Source organism: Lytechinus variegatus, chromosome 13 (assembly GCF_018143015.1).
Source record: "Lytechinus variegatus isolate NC3 chromosome 13, Lvar_3.0, whole genome shotgun sequence".
NCBI classification, from domain to species: Eukaryota; Metazoa; Echinodermata; class Echinoidea; order Temnopleuroida; family Toxopneustidae; genus Lytechinus; species Lytechinus variegatus.
Window position 1 is genome coordinate 17476177 of NC_054752.1, and position 20503 is coordinate 17496679.

General features: G+C 38.3%; 1 protein-coding gene across 1 annotated transcript in view; it reads left to right on the forward strand.

The window, feature by feature from the left end:
* The window catches only part of LOC121426947 (unconventional myosin-Id-like), a 77242-nt gene that overhangs the window by 31420 nt on the left and 25319 nt on the right, over positions 1–20503 (forward strand). The window contains 1 exon segment of the mRNA XM_041623366.1: positions 20157–20306. Coding sequence (XP_041479300.1) covers positions 20157–20306 — 150 coding nt within the window.

The following is a 20503-nucleotide window of genomic DNA, read 5'->3' on the forward strand; positions in this document are numbered from 1 at the left end:
CTTTGATGTTATTGATTCCTCAGATTCTTTTCACAAGAAAATGAAAACTGGTTGTATTGTATGGGTGGTTCCTATTAAGTGATACAGTATACATAAACTCACCACTTAAAATTTTAGATACATCATTCAATTAAAATTGTGTTTTATTTATTTTTTATGAATGTATAGTGTCATGGATGTAAATCAGGCCTCCCAAAGGTTCTTTCTGTAATTTCAACCCTTCTCCCCCACCCCCCCCCCCCTCCTCCACCCCAAGACAAGAAATATGTCCATTGGCCATTCAATGAACTCAGTGAAAAAGCTATCAATTGTATCTATTGACAGTTACATTTTTATTCTATGATTGTCATTTGATACACTCAAAATATCCATTAATTAATTACTACTAGTCTCACATGCAATACCGAAATGGAAATATTGCTGGAACGATGTCAAATCTGGAATATATTCAGACTGAAGTACATTGCTTGTAAGCCGAGGACATAATTAATTAAGAGAAAGATTGAACTAATCTTGGTTTCTTATCACCGCTAATGTAGGGTATCAATCTTGATCCACCAGAGACTGTCAATTAGCTAATAAGTTAATTAGCCTACATGCGATGCTAGCCAAACGTCTAAATGGGGGAAAAGTGCAGTTGAAATTTGAAGTTGCACAGATGCGTATAGTTGTTGCAATTTCATTTTTTGTTGTTAACATCACACAATTTTGAATAAGTGTAACTGACTGTAGACAGGGTTGAATATTCTCCTTTTCTATTCAATCTCAAACCAATTATGACCAGATTAAGTGGTCATCTGGAAGAAACTTTTATTCTAGTTGTATTTGAATATTTTCTAGTCGAATTTGACTAGAATATAAATCATTTCTGTCTGGAAAATTGTAAAGAAAATATATAAATAATTTGAAATATCACTTGCAACCAGCTTTCTACCGATTAAATACTGCTCTATTATTATAGTACAGCTGTCTTGGAGACAACCTATGTTTTTTATAATCAGCTGGTGTGATGCCATCAATTCAATTCATTGGATAAATGATATGGTGCACCATCGATCGGTTGCAGCGAACGAGCAAATTGTCTTTAACTTTGCGGTCGACATCGTGTGCAGGAGCAGGCACTACACAGTGCTAGTTTACAGTAATGGACTTTGATGCTTCAAAATTGAAAACCATATAATGGCAAGATTGTAAATTTCGCTCAGAAATATGCTGGCAAATTTCTCTCCCACCTCCTGGAACCTAGTAAATCGCATATTCGGTCGAGCTAGTCGCATTAGCCAGTGCTGAATAACCACATGAAGGCATGCATTTTAGTACTAGCGCGTACTGCGTACAGCAGATGTAGACTCTTTCCTGTGAGGCGTTGCGAATTTCGGCCTGTCCGCTACTACCAATAGATGGCGTACCGTATTGTAAATCCACTGAATTGAGACAGCTTGCGTATCTTTATGTCATCTTCCTTCTGATCCACTATGAATACTCTTTTCTTATCCCTAAATATTTTCACATCGAACAAGCGACTATGTGTTGTCATACATTTACAAGGCTACGACGTACCAAATTGCATTACAAGTCCAATGACTTTTATTAATTGCAATTTTATTAGATGATAAACCCATTATGCTAAAAGCATATTCAACTTCAATTGCAACATATTAATATCAATAGGACAGTGAATTAACGAGGCATGTAAAGACCGGTGGGACTTGTGGGATGAGCTATCAATACTGATATATCATGCTTCATTGCATCTAGACCACAAAAGGGTTGTTTACACTCAAAAGCCCCCATTCAGATCTGATGTACTTAGTCACACTGTTAAAACTGTGGTGTTAAAACTGACACCAATTTGTGTTAATAGAGGACCACATCCTGAGGTATTAAAATAACACCCTAGAGATTGAACATAACACCAAAGAGTGTAAAGGTAGCAACCATAGGTGTTGTAATAACACCTATAGGTGTAAAAATAACACCACCAATTTAACACCGGTGTAAAATAAATGATGTGATCCTCTATGTACACCAGTTAACACCATAGTTTTTGCTGCACATGCATGTTCAGCCACGCTTGTAAGGCCCTGTTCAGATCTGATGACTAAACAGATGCTCAGGTAGAAAACTAGAAAGTCTAGATGCATTGCTAAATCTGGAATGCAGTATAGAAGGTGCATGTTACACTGACCCCTGTTCAGGCCTGATGCACTAAGCCTTTGTCAGGTTAGAAAAAAAGGTCTATATTAAAAGGGATGGTCCAGGCTGAAAATATTTATATCTTGGTGTACATAGAGTAGAATTCACTGAGCAAAATGCCGAAAATTTCATCAAAATCGGATAACAAATAATAAAGTTATTGAAGTTTGAAGTTTAGCAATATTTTGTGAAAACAGTCATCATGAATATTCATTAGGTGGGCTGATGATGTCACATCTCCACTTTCCGTTTTCTCATGTTATTACATAAAATCACATTTTTTCATTATTTCATACAAAGTTTATGTCTTCATTATAATGAAATAAGTTGCAGCAATAAATATCTAATGCACTAAATCAGATGTCAATCCAATTTTTCTTGTTCTTGGAGGAAAATATTTGAATAAACCTATTTTCATATAATAGAATACAAAAGAACAAGTGGAGATGTGACATCAGCCCACCTAATGAATATTCATGACGACTATTTTCACAAAATATTGCTAAAATTTAAACTTCAATAACTTTGTTATTTGTTATCCGATTTTGATGAAATTTTTGGCATTTTGCTCATAGAATATTCAACTATAAATACTTACAGCCCGGATCATCCCATTAAATGAATCTATCCTATATGAAATTTGTTCAGTATACATGTTCAGGTAGGAAAAATAGGAATTCTTTTGATGAATGGCTAGAAATTAAGTGCACTTTGGAAGATGCATTCACACTAAAACTTATGTCTGTTGTAATAACTCTCCGATCCAATCAATATGGCCTGTTGCATTAATTGGTATTTATCCCTTATGATCAGAAGGTCTAATTACCACGTTTATTTCTAGAATGTCCCACAGGTTTCATTTTTAACCTTGTGGTATATTACCAGTTTGTTTAAAGGGCCAATTTCCAAACAGGAATGTTATGAAATGGCCCAACTGAGTATTTGATTATTAGTCATTTGACCATGAATTGGCAAAATAATATGTAATGTTGAAAAAATTTATGAGCTTTTCCAGAAAGTGTTTCCCTGAATGTAAATGAACGAAAGTTGTAGATTAGTCTTACATGAACGATTAGTTTTGTTTTTTACAAAATGCAATTAACTTACATTAAATTCTAATCAGACATATTGTGGATATTTTCGCATATCATTTTTTCAAAATGTAAATGTAATTGAGTTTTGAAAATTTCCTTGTTGAATTTTAAGGCTAAAATAGGGAGTTCCATTCAACTATAAACAATCGAGTGATGGAAATTTATTTTCCACATGTTTATTTTCCACATGTGATGGAAATTTATTTTCCTTCAACTTTCATGTACATGTAGGAGCCCCCTCCCTTGGGGCAATGAGAGGTTAAAAAAAAAAAACAATAATACACTGTCCTTTGAGGGTTTTTTTTTCTAGAAGTTGTTTTAAAGGGCTCTAATATTCTGTCTTTCAAATGGAATTTCACAAACAAACATTCACATTACATGACTACTGGGTGTAATTTTTCTTGGCTTCAGCTAAGATTTTCCAAATATGCCCTCATTTCCAAATTGACAAATATGTTTATTCGATTATCGAATAAATTCTATTGGGAGAGAATACAAGTTTTAGTATGTAAACAAATATTGACTATGAACCAGTTCACTGCCCTTCAGAAGGAGGTCAAGTTCACGTGTACTCCTGTTGGGGAAGTCGGTCAAAACGCGCACCCGGAAGGATTGTATCACATTAAAGCGTGCGCGGTAATTTTACACATCCGAAATGCGCCAATGCTCTGAATGCGCGATCAGCGCGGATGAAATCGAGTCATTCACTTTCTAATTTCCGTCCGGGAAAGACATTTTTTATGATCACGGTGGTACTACGGTACCTTTTACTCGGATTTATCGGAAACACGATCCCCATGCACGGAGATATCTCAGATAGAACTATACACGGTACTCTATATCGCGATCTGGATCTATACACGGAAAACTAAATCCAACCCTAGCCGGACTCAAACCTAATAACATCGGAACATATTCCACTGGCACTGATACCGTACATCTGGGATGAAACTGTTAAGATGGTTAAAGTTATAGGCCTAGCCCTAGGCCTAGGTACCGTACTCTTCGCTTCGGCCTAGTCCTTTAATTCGGACAGATCTACAGAACCAATTTATTATACCTCGGCCTCGGAGACATCTGACAAGTGAATTCACTAAAACTCAATTTTAGTCGCAAGTAGGCCAGCTACACTGCACTGCAGATCGATAAGCTAAGTTCGACCACATTACGATACTGGCTCCTCAATTTCGACGGTCGACTCTAAAGTATAATTATCGCGGCAGACATCAAAACTTGACTGGTTCGATGAAATAATCAATGCTCAAGATGGGAGAACAAAAAGGATCAACCAGCAGAGGAGGCAGGGGGAAAGGAGCCAAAGGTTGAAGGAGACGCCCACGTCCACGCAGTCTATGCGGTCAGAGTGCCGTACGGAGCAACGAGGGCCACAACGGAGAGCCCGGCAAGCCAGCAGCCGACCAGACGGGGGTGATCGAGCCTTCGCTACGTGATGGACCAGAGATAGAGCTCTCAACAAGCAACCACCTCCCACCCACGTTAACCCACGACGAGCCACCAGTCATCCGGTGAGTTAACCAGCCTAGGCTAGGGCCTGTAATGCAGGCCTCTGGCTTTGGAGAACTTGTGTCATTCTCATTAGTAGGCCTATAGTGCCTAGTAGTAGAATGAGTAGAATGATGAGGTTAACTCGGCGGTAACGCAGGGGGTGAACCTGGGAATACAGCTGACAATAACGCTAGGCCTAGATTAACATCTCGCTCATTTTGCAGTGATAATTCAACGGGGCTTTAAGTCCAAGATCCAGGGAAAATGCAAGTGCTAGCGATTAGGGCCTATTTTAATGTCACGCCATAGCACATGTAGATGTGGACCTAGCCTGCAGTTAATTTTAATCACTTGGCTGTGGATCAAGGTCTAGGCCTAGGGGTCTAAATTTTGAAATTGCTGCTAATTCAGATGAATTTATACAGAATGGATTGATACACAAGCCTACTTATTGGGTACAAACGTCGTTTAAACTGAAGAAATTAGTGGCATTACCACTGCCGCATAGGTGAAAATATAAATAAATATCGAGCCGGGCCTAACGTTAGCCTGGCCTGGACCTGGTCTTACTCAGGACTACAACGTAGTGCCCGGCTGCCGCTTGGCCAATAACTCTGATTCATTGTAATTCCGAAGCCGGTTGTTTAGATTTTTGGGGGTAGTCTATTTGGGGTAGTCTAGACTTTACGTCAGAGGTAGGCTAGATTAGATCTGGATAAATTAAAGATCTCAATGCTAAATTATATTCGTTTTCAATAGTTTTGGCCAGATTTGATACGTATATAGGATTAGAATATCTATTTAGGACCTGAATTAGACCTAATTCTAAGACGTCGTTTTTGCAATTGGAGAAATGCTCGAACTTTTTTCAAATCAAATTGAATGGAAAAGTCAATTCTTTGTCAGATCCAGTCTACTGCCAGTTCTGTGCGCAGCCTACAGCTAGACCTACATCCTTAGTATCAACTTCACAATGGAAGTTAGGCTAGGCCTAGTTCTATTTCTGAGTAGATGTAACCATGGACTAGACTTGTCTGTTTTAGCCCTGGTTCAGCTGGCGGAAAACCATAAAGGCCGTCTATAGTATGCGCAATAAATCAGCTTGAAAGATAAATGTTGACCTCTTTGATTTAATCTGATCATGGTCTCGAATTTATCCCTGTCCGGCTAGCTTGAAATGTGTTGAATTGAATTCTCTCAGTCTTTCAACAAAAAATGAATAAATAAAGAAAAACAAAATAATGATAATGGATAAAGGGATAGGCCTAGATAGAAAACAAACACGGTAAATAAAGGAACCATAGAGTTGGTAGTATTGATAATGAAATATAAAAATAAATATCCCAAGATCTACACCTTGAAGCATCAATAATGGTTCGGTTCATACGCCTTGAAAGGATTGGTATTTGGAATTAGGTTTGTATTAAATGGATTTCGATGTTTGGGAGTGCTTTTGAGTTTTAAATCTCGAGAAAACACAGTAACGGTCAATTTACCATGCACTCACCTATGCGAACTAGCATGGAACTCCTACCTCAATCGGGATAGGATTATTACCAATACTTTGCAATATTTTTGCTCTCATTTGGAAGGGGCAAGTTCAAGGGTTTCGGCAAGCAGCGATTGTTTTTATATAGCGCTTTGTCAATATTCAACACAATGAAACATTACAATTCATGGTTGAAGCGTAAAAGTACAGGAGCCTAGATTGCCCGTGAGTAGTTGGAACTGAGATGATATCGACTATATCATGAATGGCAACAATTGAAATAATAATTTTGCTAGTAATGTTAATAGCGGTAAATATAAATAATGATGAAACAATATTTCCGGAAGGGGTCAAGTGGAAATTAATGGATATTGATAGGCGGGCATGGGCTTGTATTTGGATGTGGCTGAGCCCTGTTAAGCTTCTGTCATATTTTCCATGTGTTGCGTTTTTTAATACAATACATACAAATGAAGTAAGCCATTTAGTTCAAGTGTACATGTAGGTGAACGGGTGAACCTGGAAATGAAGTCGTAAATGTTTTATGTGATAAAATGGGTGGTATTTACCCAACTGTAGTAGTTTTGATAATTGGTTTTCGGGAGAGGATGGCAGTGCATTCTTGTAATTCAGATGATGTTACGCAGATACCCATCCATGGTTTATATCAAAAGAAAGCCACTGATTACTCACTCAGCACGTTTCATAAATGTACATGTGGCTGCCTTTTTTTAGATGATCAGGAGGGGAATATGGGTGACAAGTGGTCTGCTGCTGATTCTGCAAGAGTTAAAGGGATTGGTTAACATTGGTTTGACTTTTAAAAATCTGAGCTAGAAGGTCACACTTGTCACCTGCGTCTGTGATGTGTTACAAAAATGAAGCCCAGAAAAAATTGCGTTCGAAAATAATTATTTAGTTCTTCAAAAATTGAAATATAAAGTGACCGCAAATACCATCTTAATTTCATCCCATACACTTATGCGTACTATTTAAGCATCTATAAGACGCCTATTTTAAAAATCGGGGTTTGCCTTGTAGTTTTAGCTTTTCATTCTCAATAATGGTTGTTTTTAGGGTTTATTAGTTGTATACATGCACTTGTACGCATATTTCATCTTGGTTTGAGAAATTTTTTAAATCGGCAGCCCGCAATGTTAAACAATACCTTAATATTGGCAGGATGCAAAGAAAAAGAAAATAAATAAATGAAAAAAAAGGGAACATAAAAAATAAAAGAAAGGCGTCTGCAATTTGGCTCATTTTTGTAGTTTTAGAGGTTATAAACAGTGTATGAATATTGTTGATTATAATACTCTTCTGCTACAACTATTAGTTAAAATAAATTGCTTAACATGCCAAAATAAATTTAAAAAAAAAAAATAAAGGCTGAAAAAAAAAAAGAAAAGAAGAAAAAAAAAAATCATAAATTTGATAACTGGAAAACAGAGATAGGTAGTCGGGAGCTACGTGCATGAGAAGAGCAAGGAAATCTTAATTGGCCTTAAGTTTAAATAGGCATGCTTCTGGCGAAAGTTCTTTATGTCAATGGAATGTGTATAGTTTACATGCAACACCAAATTAAACAATTAAGGTATTTACACGCACAATACAACTCCGGCTTAAAGAGAATTAGGTGTTTTTTAACATGATCCAGGACAAATCAACCAGAGAAGGAACTATGGTTATTTTACATGTCCCAACGCAAGTCCAAAGTAAAAAGAAGTATGGGTGATTACAGGTGCCAATTTAACTTCAACTTAAAGATATATCAGAGTAATTGCCGTCAACATGAGTTTATATCGCCAGAGCTGAGATCTGGTACATTTAAATGAATCGAATCTTGTGGAAACATGAAACCTAAGCCGGGGATCAATTACCATGGGCAACGCCAATACAGGCAAATAAAGGAAAAGACTAGACAAATCCGTGGAATGTATGCTTACATGTACTTTGATTATTCATCAGAACTACACAATTTCTTGCAGAATCCACTGGCATAAATAATGCTCATATGAACAAATGTTGGGGTCATTTTTCAGGTTCAGTAAACTCACTACCACAATTGATAGTTATCTTTGAATATCATTAAGGGTATTACATGCCGTGTCCCAATGCAACTCCAGCTTAGATATAATTATATATAATTACAGTTACCATATTATATCCATACATCTGGATACCAATAAATTATCTCATACTGACATGCATGTACGGCATAGGCTACCATAAAGAATATATACTCGGAAAGATTTCTGGTTTCTCCTTGCAGGGCTCGAAGAATCTGGCTGTTTGGCGACAGCTTACAAGGAGGGCTCGGGAGAGGGCCGTCACCACGGGGAACCACAACCTTGGGGGCTGATTAAAGGCTACGAGGTGTACTAGTTGGTGGAGCCGTGGGGGTACTACGCTTCCCAACTGCCCGAGTGACCTCCAAGGGGACTGAGATACAGCCCCATACCAACCTTAATAATCATTCACGTGGGATCCAATGGATTCAATGATTGGGCAGCTATATAGTGCCAAAGAAAGTAGACAAGCTGGAGACAACTCACTGAATTCAACCAGAGCTCTACGGCCTTGGTGCCACATATGTTTCTCAAGCATCTTGCCACGCCTTACTATTATGCACAGGAAAGAACTATCACCTCACAGGCAGCTAGTGACAATGTCAGGAAATCTGTGAACAAGTATATATGCCAAGAGAAGGATTCGGTGCATGCACAATGCGTCATTTATCAACCACATCTTACACTATCATGAACACCGTACTACAACAGAGGTGGCATCCAACGGTCAGACGAAGGAAGTGACATCCTGATTAGTGATTTCAATAGGGCGGGTCAATTCGCCCTCACCGGACAAGACTTGAATGAATAAGAGAGCTCTTGAGTCCCAGGATTGGCGAATGCGACTCCTTTAATTGATCTGGGAATAGCGAAGGAAAGACACTGGACGTGCAGGGAAGTGTTGTTTAATTACACAACCCATGGCATTCATACTATTATAATGTTTTCTCATGCTTATATTAGTTCATTATCCTTTTAACCAAACGTTACCTTCGGCTCATACCGAAGAGAAATACAAGAGAAACATTATACGAATGAGTAACACCGAAAATAAATTAAATAGATCAATAGCATGAATTGCTCAAAGGTTAGCAACTGGCATTAAGCCAAGCTGATAGTTTTGAATTTGGTTTGGTTATACCTTACAATGCAATCACATCTGTCATATTGGCGTGGGTGGACACTCGCACCTGATTGGACATGGGTAGTAGTGAAAATAAACTTGGGAGTTAATTAATGAACAGAGAACCTCTTTCTGCCAAATGGCAAGATATACAGAAACACAGAAACAGTGCCTATCCAATGTTTCTTTTCTTGGTACGAAAGTTGTTCTGGTCAGTGCTTAATGGTAACTAGTTTGGTGCAACTGAACAAGAATTGGCAAAAAAAAAAAAAAAAAAAAAAAAAAAAAAAAAAAAAAATGGTGTTGTTTTGTGGGCATTTGTTTTGGGGGTGTTTTTTAGTACTTGGCAATTTCATTATCATTTCTCGAAGCATGCAGGGGATGGAATGACCAAGAGCTCTGTGAGCCAATGGCGGGAAAGGCCAAGATTATCGGATATTTCGTAGGGGGATCCCCGTCCCAGGCAACTGGGACACTGGGTGGAGCCACCATCCTCCCAGCTGGTCACGTGACTCGTGACCCGGTTCCCCCTATGTGGTTAATTCTTAGCCTTACTCTCTCCTTCCTCTGCAGGCATTGACATTTATTGATATTACTGCGATACACATGTTTGTGAAGTATTGGTGTATTAATTAATGTTTGATATTACTGTGATACACAAGTATGTGAAATATTTGGGTAACAATTCCCGAACGGAAATTAAAAGTTGAGAATATGGCAATATCTGGTATATCGTGTAGTATTTCTTCTCACAATATGTTTATTCGATTATCGAATAAATTCTATTGGGAGAGAATACAATTTTTAGTATGTAAACAAATATTGACTATGAACCAGTTCACTGCCCTTCAGAAGGAGGTCAAGTTCACGTGTACTTCTGTTGGGGGAAGTCGGTCAAAACGCGCACCCGGAAGGATTGTATCACATTAAAGCGTGCGCGGTAATTTTACACATCCGAAATGCGCCAATGCTCTGAATGCGCGATCAGCGCGGATGAAATCGAGTCATTCACTTTCTAATTTCCGTCCGGGAAAGACATTTTCCCACCTCCCACCCCTCATTCCTCTGTATTGATGTTCCTTAAGGTGCATTTACGGATTCCGTCGATATATTTAATCAGCGGATTTTCTTTTAGCCCAAGGGTTGAAAAAAGAAAAAGAGAGAGAAAAAAAAAAAAAAAAAAAAAATAATATATATATATCTTATCAGTATAACATGCGAGACGGGCACAAATGGGTAGCATGAATGAATAATTAGCATTCACTGTGCGGGAATGGTAAAACATGATTACTATGACACATAACACATGTAATTGGTTGAAAACCGTGACTATTGGCCAACAGATGGCTGGTACAAAGCTATTACCTCATGGTTATACTCTAGAGGAAGTTTGGACTTTCAGTTGTCAATGGGGTGCTAAATGAGTTTGCATGTCTTGTTGCTTAGTAAGATTCATTTATGTATCTTCATAGGCTGATTTTATGGTTTTGTAAAGAAGTGGATGGCTGGTTGGGGTTGTACCAAGGAGTAACTCCTTGGTTGTATACATATTTTGGTTGGCTGGTTGGGGTTGTTAAATATTTGGCTGGATGGTTGGGGTTGTTATCAACAAGACTTTAGGCCAACAGGTGGTTGGTACAAAGCTATTACCTCGTGGTTATACTTTAGATGAAGTTTGGACTTTCAGTTGTCCATGGGGTGGCTAAATTAGTTTGCATGTCTTGTTGCTTAGTAAGATTCATTTATGTATCTTCATAGGCTGATGTTATGGTTTGGTATAGAATTGGATGGCTGGTTGGGGTTGTACACATATTATTTTGGTTGGCTGGTTGGGGTTGTTAAGTATTTGGCTGGATGGCTGGGGCTGTTATTAACAAGACTATTGGCCAACAGATGGTTGGTACAAAGCTATTACCTCATGGTTATACTCGAGAGGAAGTTTGGACTTTCAGTTGTCAATGGGGTGGCTAAATGAGTTTGCATGTCTTGTTGATTAGTAAGATTCATTTATGTATCTTCATAGGCTGATTTTATGGTTTTGTAAAGAAATGGATGGCTGGTTGGGGTTGTACCTAGGAGTAACTCCTTGGTTGTATACACATATTTTGGTTGGCTGGTTGGGGTTGTTAAATATTGGCTGGATGGTTGGGGTTGTTATCAACAAGACTTTAGGCCAACAGATGGTTGGTAAAAAGTTATTGCCTCGTGGTTATACTCTAGAGGAAGTTTGGACTTTCAGTTGTCCACGGAGTGGCTAAAATTGTTTGCATGTCTTGTTGCTTAGTAAGATTCATTTATGTATCTTCATAGGCTGATATATGGTTTTGTAAAGAAATGGATGGCTGGTTGGGGTTGTTAAATATTTGGCTGGATGGTTGGGGTTGTTATTAACAGGACGTTGTAACCTGTAAACGACATGCATCTTGGTTGTTTTTTAGTACTTGGCAATTTCATTATCATTTCTCGAAGCATGCAGGGGATGGAATGACCAAGAGCTCTGTGAGCCAATGGCGGGGAAAGGCCAAGATTATCGGATATTTCGTAGGGGGATCCCCGTCCCAGGCAACTGGGACACTGGGTGGAGCCACCATCCTCCCAGCTGGTCACGTGACTCGTGACCCGGTTCCCCCTATGTGGTTAATTCTTAGCCTTACTCTCTCCTTCCTCTGCAGGCATTGACATTTATTGATATTACTGCGATACACATGTTTGTGAAGTATTGGTGTATTAATTAATGTTTGATATTACTGTGATACACAAGTATGTGAAATATTTGGGTAACAATTCCCGAACGGAAATTAAAAGTTGAGAATATGGCAATATCTGGTATATCGTGTAGTATTTCTTCTCACAATATAACAGTTACTGATTCTAGCTCCTTCCTTTAGTATTGCTAGTGGCATAAACTTTATGAGAGTGCCTCTGAAAGGAAATTGGACTGGCACTCATCTCTATAGGAGGGGGTTGAGGAGGGGGTCTCTTTCCAGTCAAGTGTTCTAAAGATGGAAATTCATGGCCTCTTTTGAGGAGCCCCACGGAAACTTATCACCAGGCCATCATCACACCAAAACTCTATTCCTTGTCATGAATGTTGATTTTACTTTCTTTGATAGTTTAAGCGAGTGCCCCAAAGCACGCGCCCCCAATAACTATGATAACAGCAGGTTTGCCCCTATGAGGACATACATTGTATGACCAAGGAGAGGTGATATCTTCTTGATATGACATTGTTGTTTTTCCTCAATGGGGGGAGGGGCAGTTTTCAGACATTTTTTTTACAAGTTTTCAATTTGTTCATCTTATTGCTGATTTTAATACATGTACCAAGGAACTCCTTGATAAGTACTTCACCAGCAGATCATCAGGAACAAAAATGCATTATTCTATTGTTTTGAGAAAAAAGTATATTATTACAGCACATTGTTTAAAATTGCATTACATTATATCCTAAAGTCCTAAAGACAAATTTATGAAGATGAACCAAAATAGAAGCTTTTACAGGTAGTAATTGATCTTTTGTGGTTTTCTGTAATCAAAGATCATATTATCTTTAATACAGGGGGAAAAAAGAAGAAGAGCCCTTTTATGTTGAAACTCAGATGTGTTGTACACTTTCTAGTAATATATTCCAATTGGGTTATTTATGGCACTTTATCTCGTACTTTCCTTTTTCATGTGTCAAATACATGTTAGATCTCTCTTCCTTATTGTGAAAGGGATAAAAGAAAAACTGATTCTCATATTTTAAAAAAAAAAAGTAATGTTCCCTATGAGACTCATGGCATCGTGGGTTATAGGTTACCGCCTCCAACAAGAAATTGGAGTGGCATTGGTCTCCTCTTTTATCTGTCTAATTTCAGCCTGCTTTCCTGTTTCAACTCAATGATGTCCTGTTTTGAGCACAAGCTATCCAAAACCCTGTTCACATTGCAGAGGGTGTGATGAAGCATGAAAATGATCAGATTTCCTTTGTCTGGACGTCGTCTTCTTGATAAAATACAGCGTCTTACATTTTGTGCGCACAAGAACACAATGTGAAATTGTCTTCATGACTGTTGGTTTTGAGCATTTCTGCGTGACTCACATCAATCTGTACACTGTGAACACACTCTGAAGAGAACTGCGGAGCGCGTCGTGGTCTAGTGGTTCTGACTCTCGCCTTTCAAACAGGGTCGTGGGTTCGAATCCTAACCATGGCATGTTTTCCTTCAGCAAGAAATGCATCTGCACTGTGCTGCACTCGACCCAGGTGAGGTGAATTGGTACCTGGCAGGATTAATTCCTTGCATGCACTGAGCGCCGGTGATGGTAGCTTGAGCTAAAGCCGGGGTAATAATAGCCGCGCTTTGTATCCTCAGGCAAAAGGCGCTTTATAAATACAGCTATTATTATGAAGAGATTTTCGCAGTGTGAATAACAATTGTGAATGTGAATGATCTGTGAACCCTCACATTCTAGATGCATCCAAATTTGTACACATATTCATGTATTTGTCTTCACCTTGTTAAATTTGAGCATTTAAACAGCGTGGATCATATTTTCACTTAGTCCACTTTGTGTACGCCTCACACTGTGGAGGTGTCCTTAGTGTGAAAGTTCAAGCTGTCAACTTTGAGCATTTTAACAGAGTGAATATCGTGGATTGATACAGCCCACTATGCAAGCGATCTCTAAACATCCACAGTGTAGAGGTGTCCACAGTGTGAACCACAACTTCACATAATTCACTATGTGAACACACTGGAAACACTAAACACACTGGGCCCGTACTCTGAAGTCGTGTTTGATTTAAAATCATGTGTGAAGTTGTGGCTTAACTATGGATAGCCAATTGTGACATAAAACAGTAAAAGGTTCATTGTATCAGCTCATTTGACTCTCAAATAACTGTCTGGGAAGGATAGTCTTCACCATAAAGAAGTAGGAAAGAGCACTGTGAGTGAACATAAGAAACAGACCCATATGAATGAATTTTTAAAACATGTTTGGCTCCCCATAATTTAAGTACATTGTAAGACCACAATTAAAGTTAAAGGGGAAGTTCACCCTGAAGAAAACTTTGTTGTAGAAATAGCAGAAAAAATGCATGACTTTCAAATTTTGTATGGTTCCTGGTGACTTAATTTTGTTTTCTATTCATGATCGGGTGTGAAATTATTTGTCTATTGATAAACAAAAGATACAGTGAAAACCATTTTCAATTTTCTGAGAAAATGACATTTCATTGATTTTTTACCATTCACTATGTAGGAATGCTGCTGGCATATGACGTCACAAATAAAAAAAAATGAAATTCTAATTATTTGATGGATTTTTCTCAAACCTTTATATAATATTGACTGGCCTTGAGGGGAACATCAAATATATTGCCAGCAAAAGAATCATATTGGCCCGAGTCTTTAGACGAGGGCAATATGGGTCTTTTAAGGGCAATATATTTGATGTTCCCCGAAAGAAGAGCCAGTCAATATTTTTATTATCATCCAAATCAGATATCTAGAGCAAAAATCGTGATAATGGTGATATTTCTTTTTAAAATAGTTATATTGTGTCTTGTTAATATAAGGGTCTAGGCTCTGCACTTTACCATTATGACGTACTTGCAAGCGCTTGGATCCAGTGATGTCTTTATTATGACGTATATTGTTGGCGCGCAGGTTCTTATGAAGCGTATCTCTTTATACGCATCCTCAAATGCCCGGATGTGAGACCAGGGAAAATACAAAGGTATATTTTGCGTCGTCTCTGCATGCAAAGTAAATACGCGCATTGAGACCGAGGAAAATACAAACAATATACCTACCCTTCCCGATATTCAGAAAATGTAGGGCAATACGGTTTTGTAAATGACCAGCTCAGATGTCTGATACGGGTGATAATCTGCAATATTTTTATTATTTTTTCTGCTATTTTTACAATAAACTTTTTGTCAGGGTGAACTTTCCCTTTAAGCCCAAGTTCAGATTACGAGCCTCTATGAATATGCACTCCTATAAAATTAAAAGCACTGCAAATACACAATGAATACACATAGTGGTATTTTTTGTTCTCTCTAGCAGAGTATTTATTGATCTAAAAAGGAGTTCACTGAAAAGGGAGTTGGGCTATTTTGGGAGGATTTGGTGTGAGGACATGAACTGGTCCACACATCAAGATTGTAGTGTATCAAACACACTATCAGTTATGATCGCTGATGAACTATTCTCATCTATACCTATTGGATTCTGCAAATGTGCATAAATATAATTTGTTGAATCGTATGCATCATTTTGCATCTATTAGTTTGAATGTCTAGGAATATCCTGACCATGTTTTATGACTGCAGATAAGACCATATTAGGTATTGCATGACTTCCTTTTGGGAGGAAGGTTCATGCCATATTATTCAGTAAAGTTAATTTGGAAGAGGTGACATTAAATTTCCTCTTCAAGCTACTGTAGTCGTCTAATATATACTCCATGAAGTTTTGGGGGCTGCATTTTTTTTTATTTTTTTTTTTTGGGGGGGGAGGTTGTGACAAATAGGATCCTAACGAAATTGTAGATAGGATCTTTCCTATGATTTTTTGCATACATATAAATCTCAAAATGTTCGGAGCTGGCATGTAGCATGATGAGCGATGACCAATACTCATTTCTTTCTGCAAGTATATTATACATAAACAATATATAGTTTTCACTTTGGGGTAAGATTCTGTGGGATTTTTTTTTTCTAGTTATTAATGGAATAAAAACTTTGATCTTGAAAATTGATTCATACTTTGCACGTCTCTATACCTCTAAATGTTTGGCGTATTCAGAGTCAGACCACCTCAAAGTTTGAGTTCCAGGTATTCTCCAATCAGGAAATTGCCACGATCCAACCGATTGGAAAGTAGCAGGTATTTTTGTCATTGTAAAAGCAAAATAACATCCCGAATGAAAATACCTGCTATTAAAATAGTAGGTGATTGCAAAAATTATGAAAAATTTCCTATTGATTTTTCTGAGGTTCAAGGTGTTTTGGCAGTGTGAAAGCAAATTAGGAGAACTCTCCTTACCTAGCATGTACAACATGTAATTGGGTGTGGGCACCGTAAGGGCTTCTGAGCTAGCAATTTTGAATCGCTCGCCTTGCCTGCTGTACATCATTGTGTGCATGCCCATGAGGTTGAGCGTTTACCCTCGGGGGGGGGGGGGCACTCAGTATCTAATGCATAGTGGGTATGTGCCGCGGAGGGGACCCCCATTTTTACACCCAAATTTCCGTTCCAAGGCATAGCATTTTTGTCTTATTGAGAAAAAAAACAAAGAAAGCCGCTCCAAGGCATAGCATTTTGTTCTTATCGAGAAAAAAGAAGAAAGAAATCCGCTCCAAAGCTTTGCATATTTTTCGTTACGCCGCTCCGGTCGCATTGATCTGCTGCAATTTTGGTGAAAAGCGGCCGCCGAGCGCTGTCCGACCATCGTCTCTGGGCGAGCGCACCCGGCGGAGGCCGCGCTAGCTGCATCATGCACGCATACCCGTTCCATAGGGGTGCATACGCACGTACTCACACGCTGGCGATCCGTTCCAAGGACCCCCGTTTTCACAAAATTGTAGTTCCGAAGCCCGTTCCGAGGACCCTCCTTTTTACAATAAGCCCGCTCCAAGGCCCCCGTTTTTTGTCTCGCCCGCGGCACACCCCTACCACATTTTTGGTCGAGTGCCCCCTCCCCCACTGGGTTTACCCATAAAGGGTTCTGCTTCTGGTCAGTATGACAGTGGTAAATATACAAAGAATTTGAGGCCTGAACAATTTCTCAAAATCTCATGGATATTCTGCCGATCGAGGCCGCCTGAATACACCTGCTGAGCACCAGGTACATATATGAGAGGCCTTTCACAAAACACACTGCTTTGTCTTTGAATATGATACAGTTTCTGCTGTTTTTGTAGGCCATGGGAATTTCCTGCTTGTTCCACTTTGACATGGATGGATGAAACACTTTTGCTCTGCATGCTACATGTATATTTGGAGAAAATTTATTTCCCACGAAATATACTTCCTTATAAATGTGAAATGCTTGTATTCAGTATGATGCACACATGATTTTTCAACCTTGATTGATGCACTGCACACTTACAATATGCATTAATGAATAGCCAAACATGACACAGATCCTGAAGTAAATTGTTGCAACAAGTCTTTAGATTTTATCAGCATTTCTGGTAGAACCCATTCTCTGAAAAGGGAAATACAAAAAGGTGCACCTCTATCAAGACTTTTAAAAATCTTCTAAAAACTCTTTTATTTAATTCTTAGGTCTTTGTGCGCCTTGAGCACTCTAAAGAGTGGATTCGGCCCTTTATAAGCCACATTATTATTGTTATCATTATTAATTATTATTATTATTATTATTATTATTACTATTATTATTATTATTATTACTATTATTATTATTGTTATTATTACTATTATTATCTGGAAGTCCTTGGTCAGTACAATAAAAAAATTGACATTTTTATAGCATTTCATGGTTGTGCGTTTAAAGATTTTGTATTTTACGAAATGATTTTGAGAACCATGTATCTGGGGTAAAAAAAAGTATAAAAACTCAAACCCTGCCAGAGTTCTTGCCAACCTGTTGATGTTAGTAATACCTTTTTCTGTTATTGGCAAATGCTGCTGTTGTTTAATGGCCTTTTTTTTCAAATTGATTTATTATTTTTTTGGAGGAATGGGTGTTAACCTTTTTTTTATCTTAAGGAAATGTTAATATACTAGTATGCACTGACACCTTAAATAGTGAAACCCCTTGAATAACCGTATTAATTTTGTATCTCTCATAGACTTTATACAGAGATCAGCTGGTTCCTGTAGGCAATGGTATCACTTTTATATGGGGCCTGTTTCATAAAGAGTTTAAAGACTTGTTATAAAAACAAATGCACAGATCAGCCAATCAAGTTGATAGATTTCATTAGTTTTAAACTGGTATTGCACATTTGTTGTTAAAAGTTTTATGCAATGGGCCCATGGTCTATTAAAAACAAATACTGAGAAGGAAGAAATGAGAGAACCAGGAAGGTTTATTAAGAATGGAAACTTTCCATTTAAAAATGGCTGTTTATTGAAAGTTATTCAGTTTCTTAGAAGCAATTACAGAATAAATTTATGAAAAAAATCAAAATCAGGAAGTGCACAAAATATGGAGCTTTTCATTATTAAAAAATCAAATAATTATACTTCTAAATTTGTATAAAAGAAATAGAAAAATCTTCAAAGAGATATCATAGCTGTTATCATCACTTTGCAATTTTTGTTTTCTTCTTTAAATATACCTAGCCCACCTAGACACCGTTCTCACTACCTTCCTAAAACTAGTTTAGTGGAAACTAGTTTAATATGTAGTGAGAACGGTCAAAGCGATCTTCCAAACCGGTTCAGAAAGCCACCTCGCGATGTAGTTTTCAAGATCGCTTTGCCTCGTTAAACTGGTTTTAGCGTGTCTTCGCACATTTTGAGCGCGCTACTCCACATGACAGGTGTATAACACCAACGCTGCGGTTTCGAGTTTCACGCTCAACGTGTCACCCCACTGAGAGCGTTTCCATAGCAACAAGATTGCTTTACGTGAAGTGATTGTAAAACTAGTTTCTTGAACCGGTTTCCAGTAAACTAGTTTTAGAAATCGTAATGAGAACGGCCTCCTTTTCTCTCTCTCTCTACTTCTCCCTTTCGTCTGTTGTTAGTTTCATCATATTTTGTCATGTTCCAGTTTTTAAATTCAATCTACAGGATATGATTGTACACGTACGATACTGATAGGAGATTATTACCAGTATATTTCTAATAATGATTATATTAACGGGGGGGAGGGCTTGTACTAACAGTGACTGTATTGCGTCTATTCCTTCCCTGCACCTGTCTGTTGGTTAGAGCATTTTGTTTTGTTTATGATATTATTGAACAGACAGGGAGGGGGATATCCTGCTCCCCACCCCCGCACCTGTTTTATAATCTTTTCTCCTTTTTTGTATTGAATATGATATTATTGAACATACATGTACAGGGAGGGGGTATATCCTGCCCCCCCACCCCCTGCACCTGTTTAATCTTTACTCCTTTATTGTATAGAATATGATATACATGTATGGAACGTACAGGGAAAGGTATGAATTTTCCAGGTGCTTAAACATCCCCAGCCTATGTACATGTATGTACATTTTGTTTCCACTGTATGAATTATGGGAGCGTCATGGTCTAGTGGTAAAGACTCTCGTCTTGCAATCTGAGGGACGTGGGTTCGATTCCCAGCCATGGTGTGTTTTCCTTACAAGAAATTTACCCACATTGTGCTGCACTCAACCCATGGGTGAATGGGTACCGGCAGGAAGTTATTCCTCAAAGAGCTGTGAGCACCGGAATAGGTACATGTATACCAGGTTTGCAAGGGTAATATACATGTACATGGAGGTTAATAGCCCCTTGAGCACCTAAGAAGGTGGATATCATTCACATTTCATATACATGTAAATGCCAATGCTCATCACAATAATTGCCTCTTATTTTTTTTTCCTCTCTCTCTCACTACCCCTCTACATGTACATCCTTACCTCTGTCCTGTCTCTCTCTCTCCTCCCTTTTTACTTCTCTTTCTTTCTCTCTTTCTCTTTCCCCGTCTCCCTCTCCCTGCCTCTCTTTCTCTCTCTCCAGTCAAGAGTTATACACCAGCAGAAAGGAGAGAGGAACTTTCATTCGTTCTACCAGCTTCTAGTAGGATGCACGGAACAGATGCTGAAGGAATTCAAGCTGAAGAGGGATCCTAAAGCCTTCTTCTACATCAATCAGGGAAATGGCGCAACAGTGAGTCCATTTGATGCTTTCACCATAACTAACCCCAAACCTACATAAACTCTATAAATTAACCTGGAGAATGTTTCACAAAAGTCTGACTAAAATTTAAAACTTAAATTCTGAGTTGTGTGGGGTGTATATTTTGCGGGCTGGTAAAATCGCAATAACTGTACTCAAAATCTTAACAGCCCCCTTTAATTCCTGCA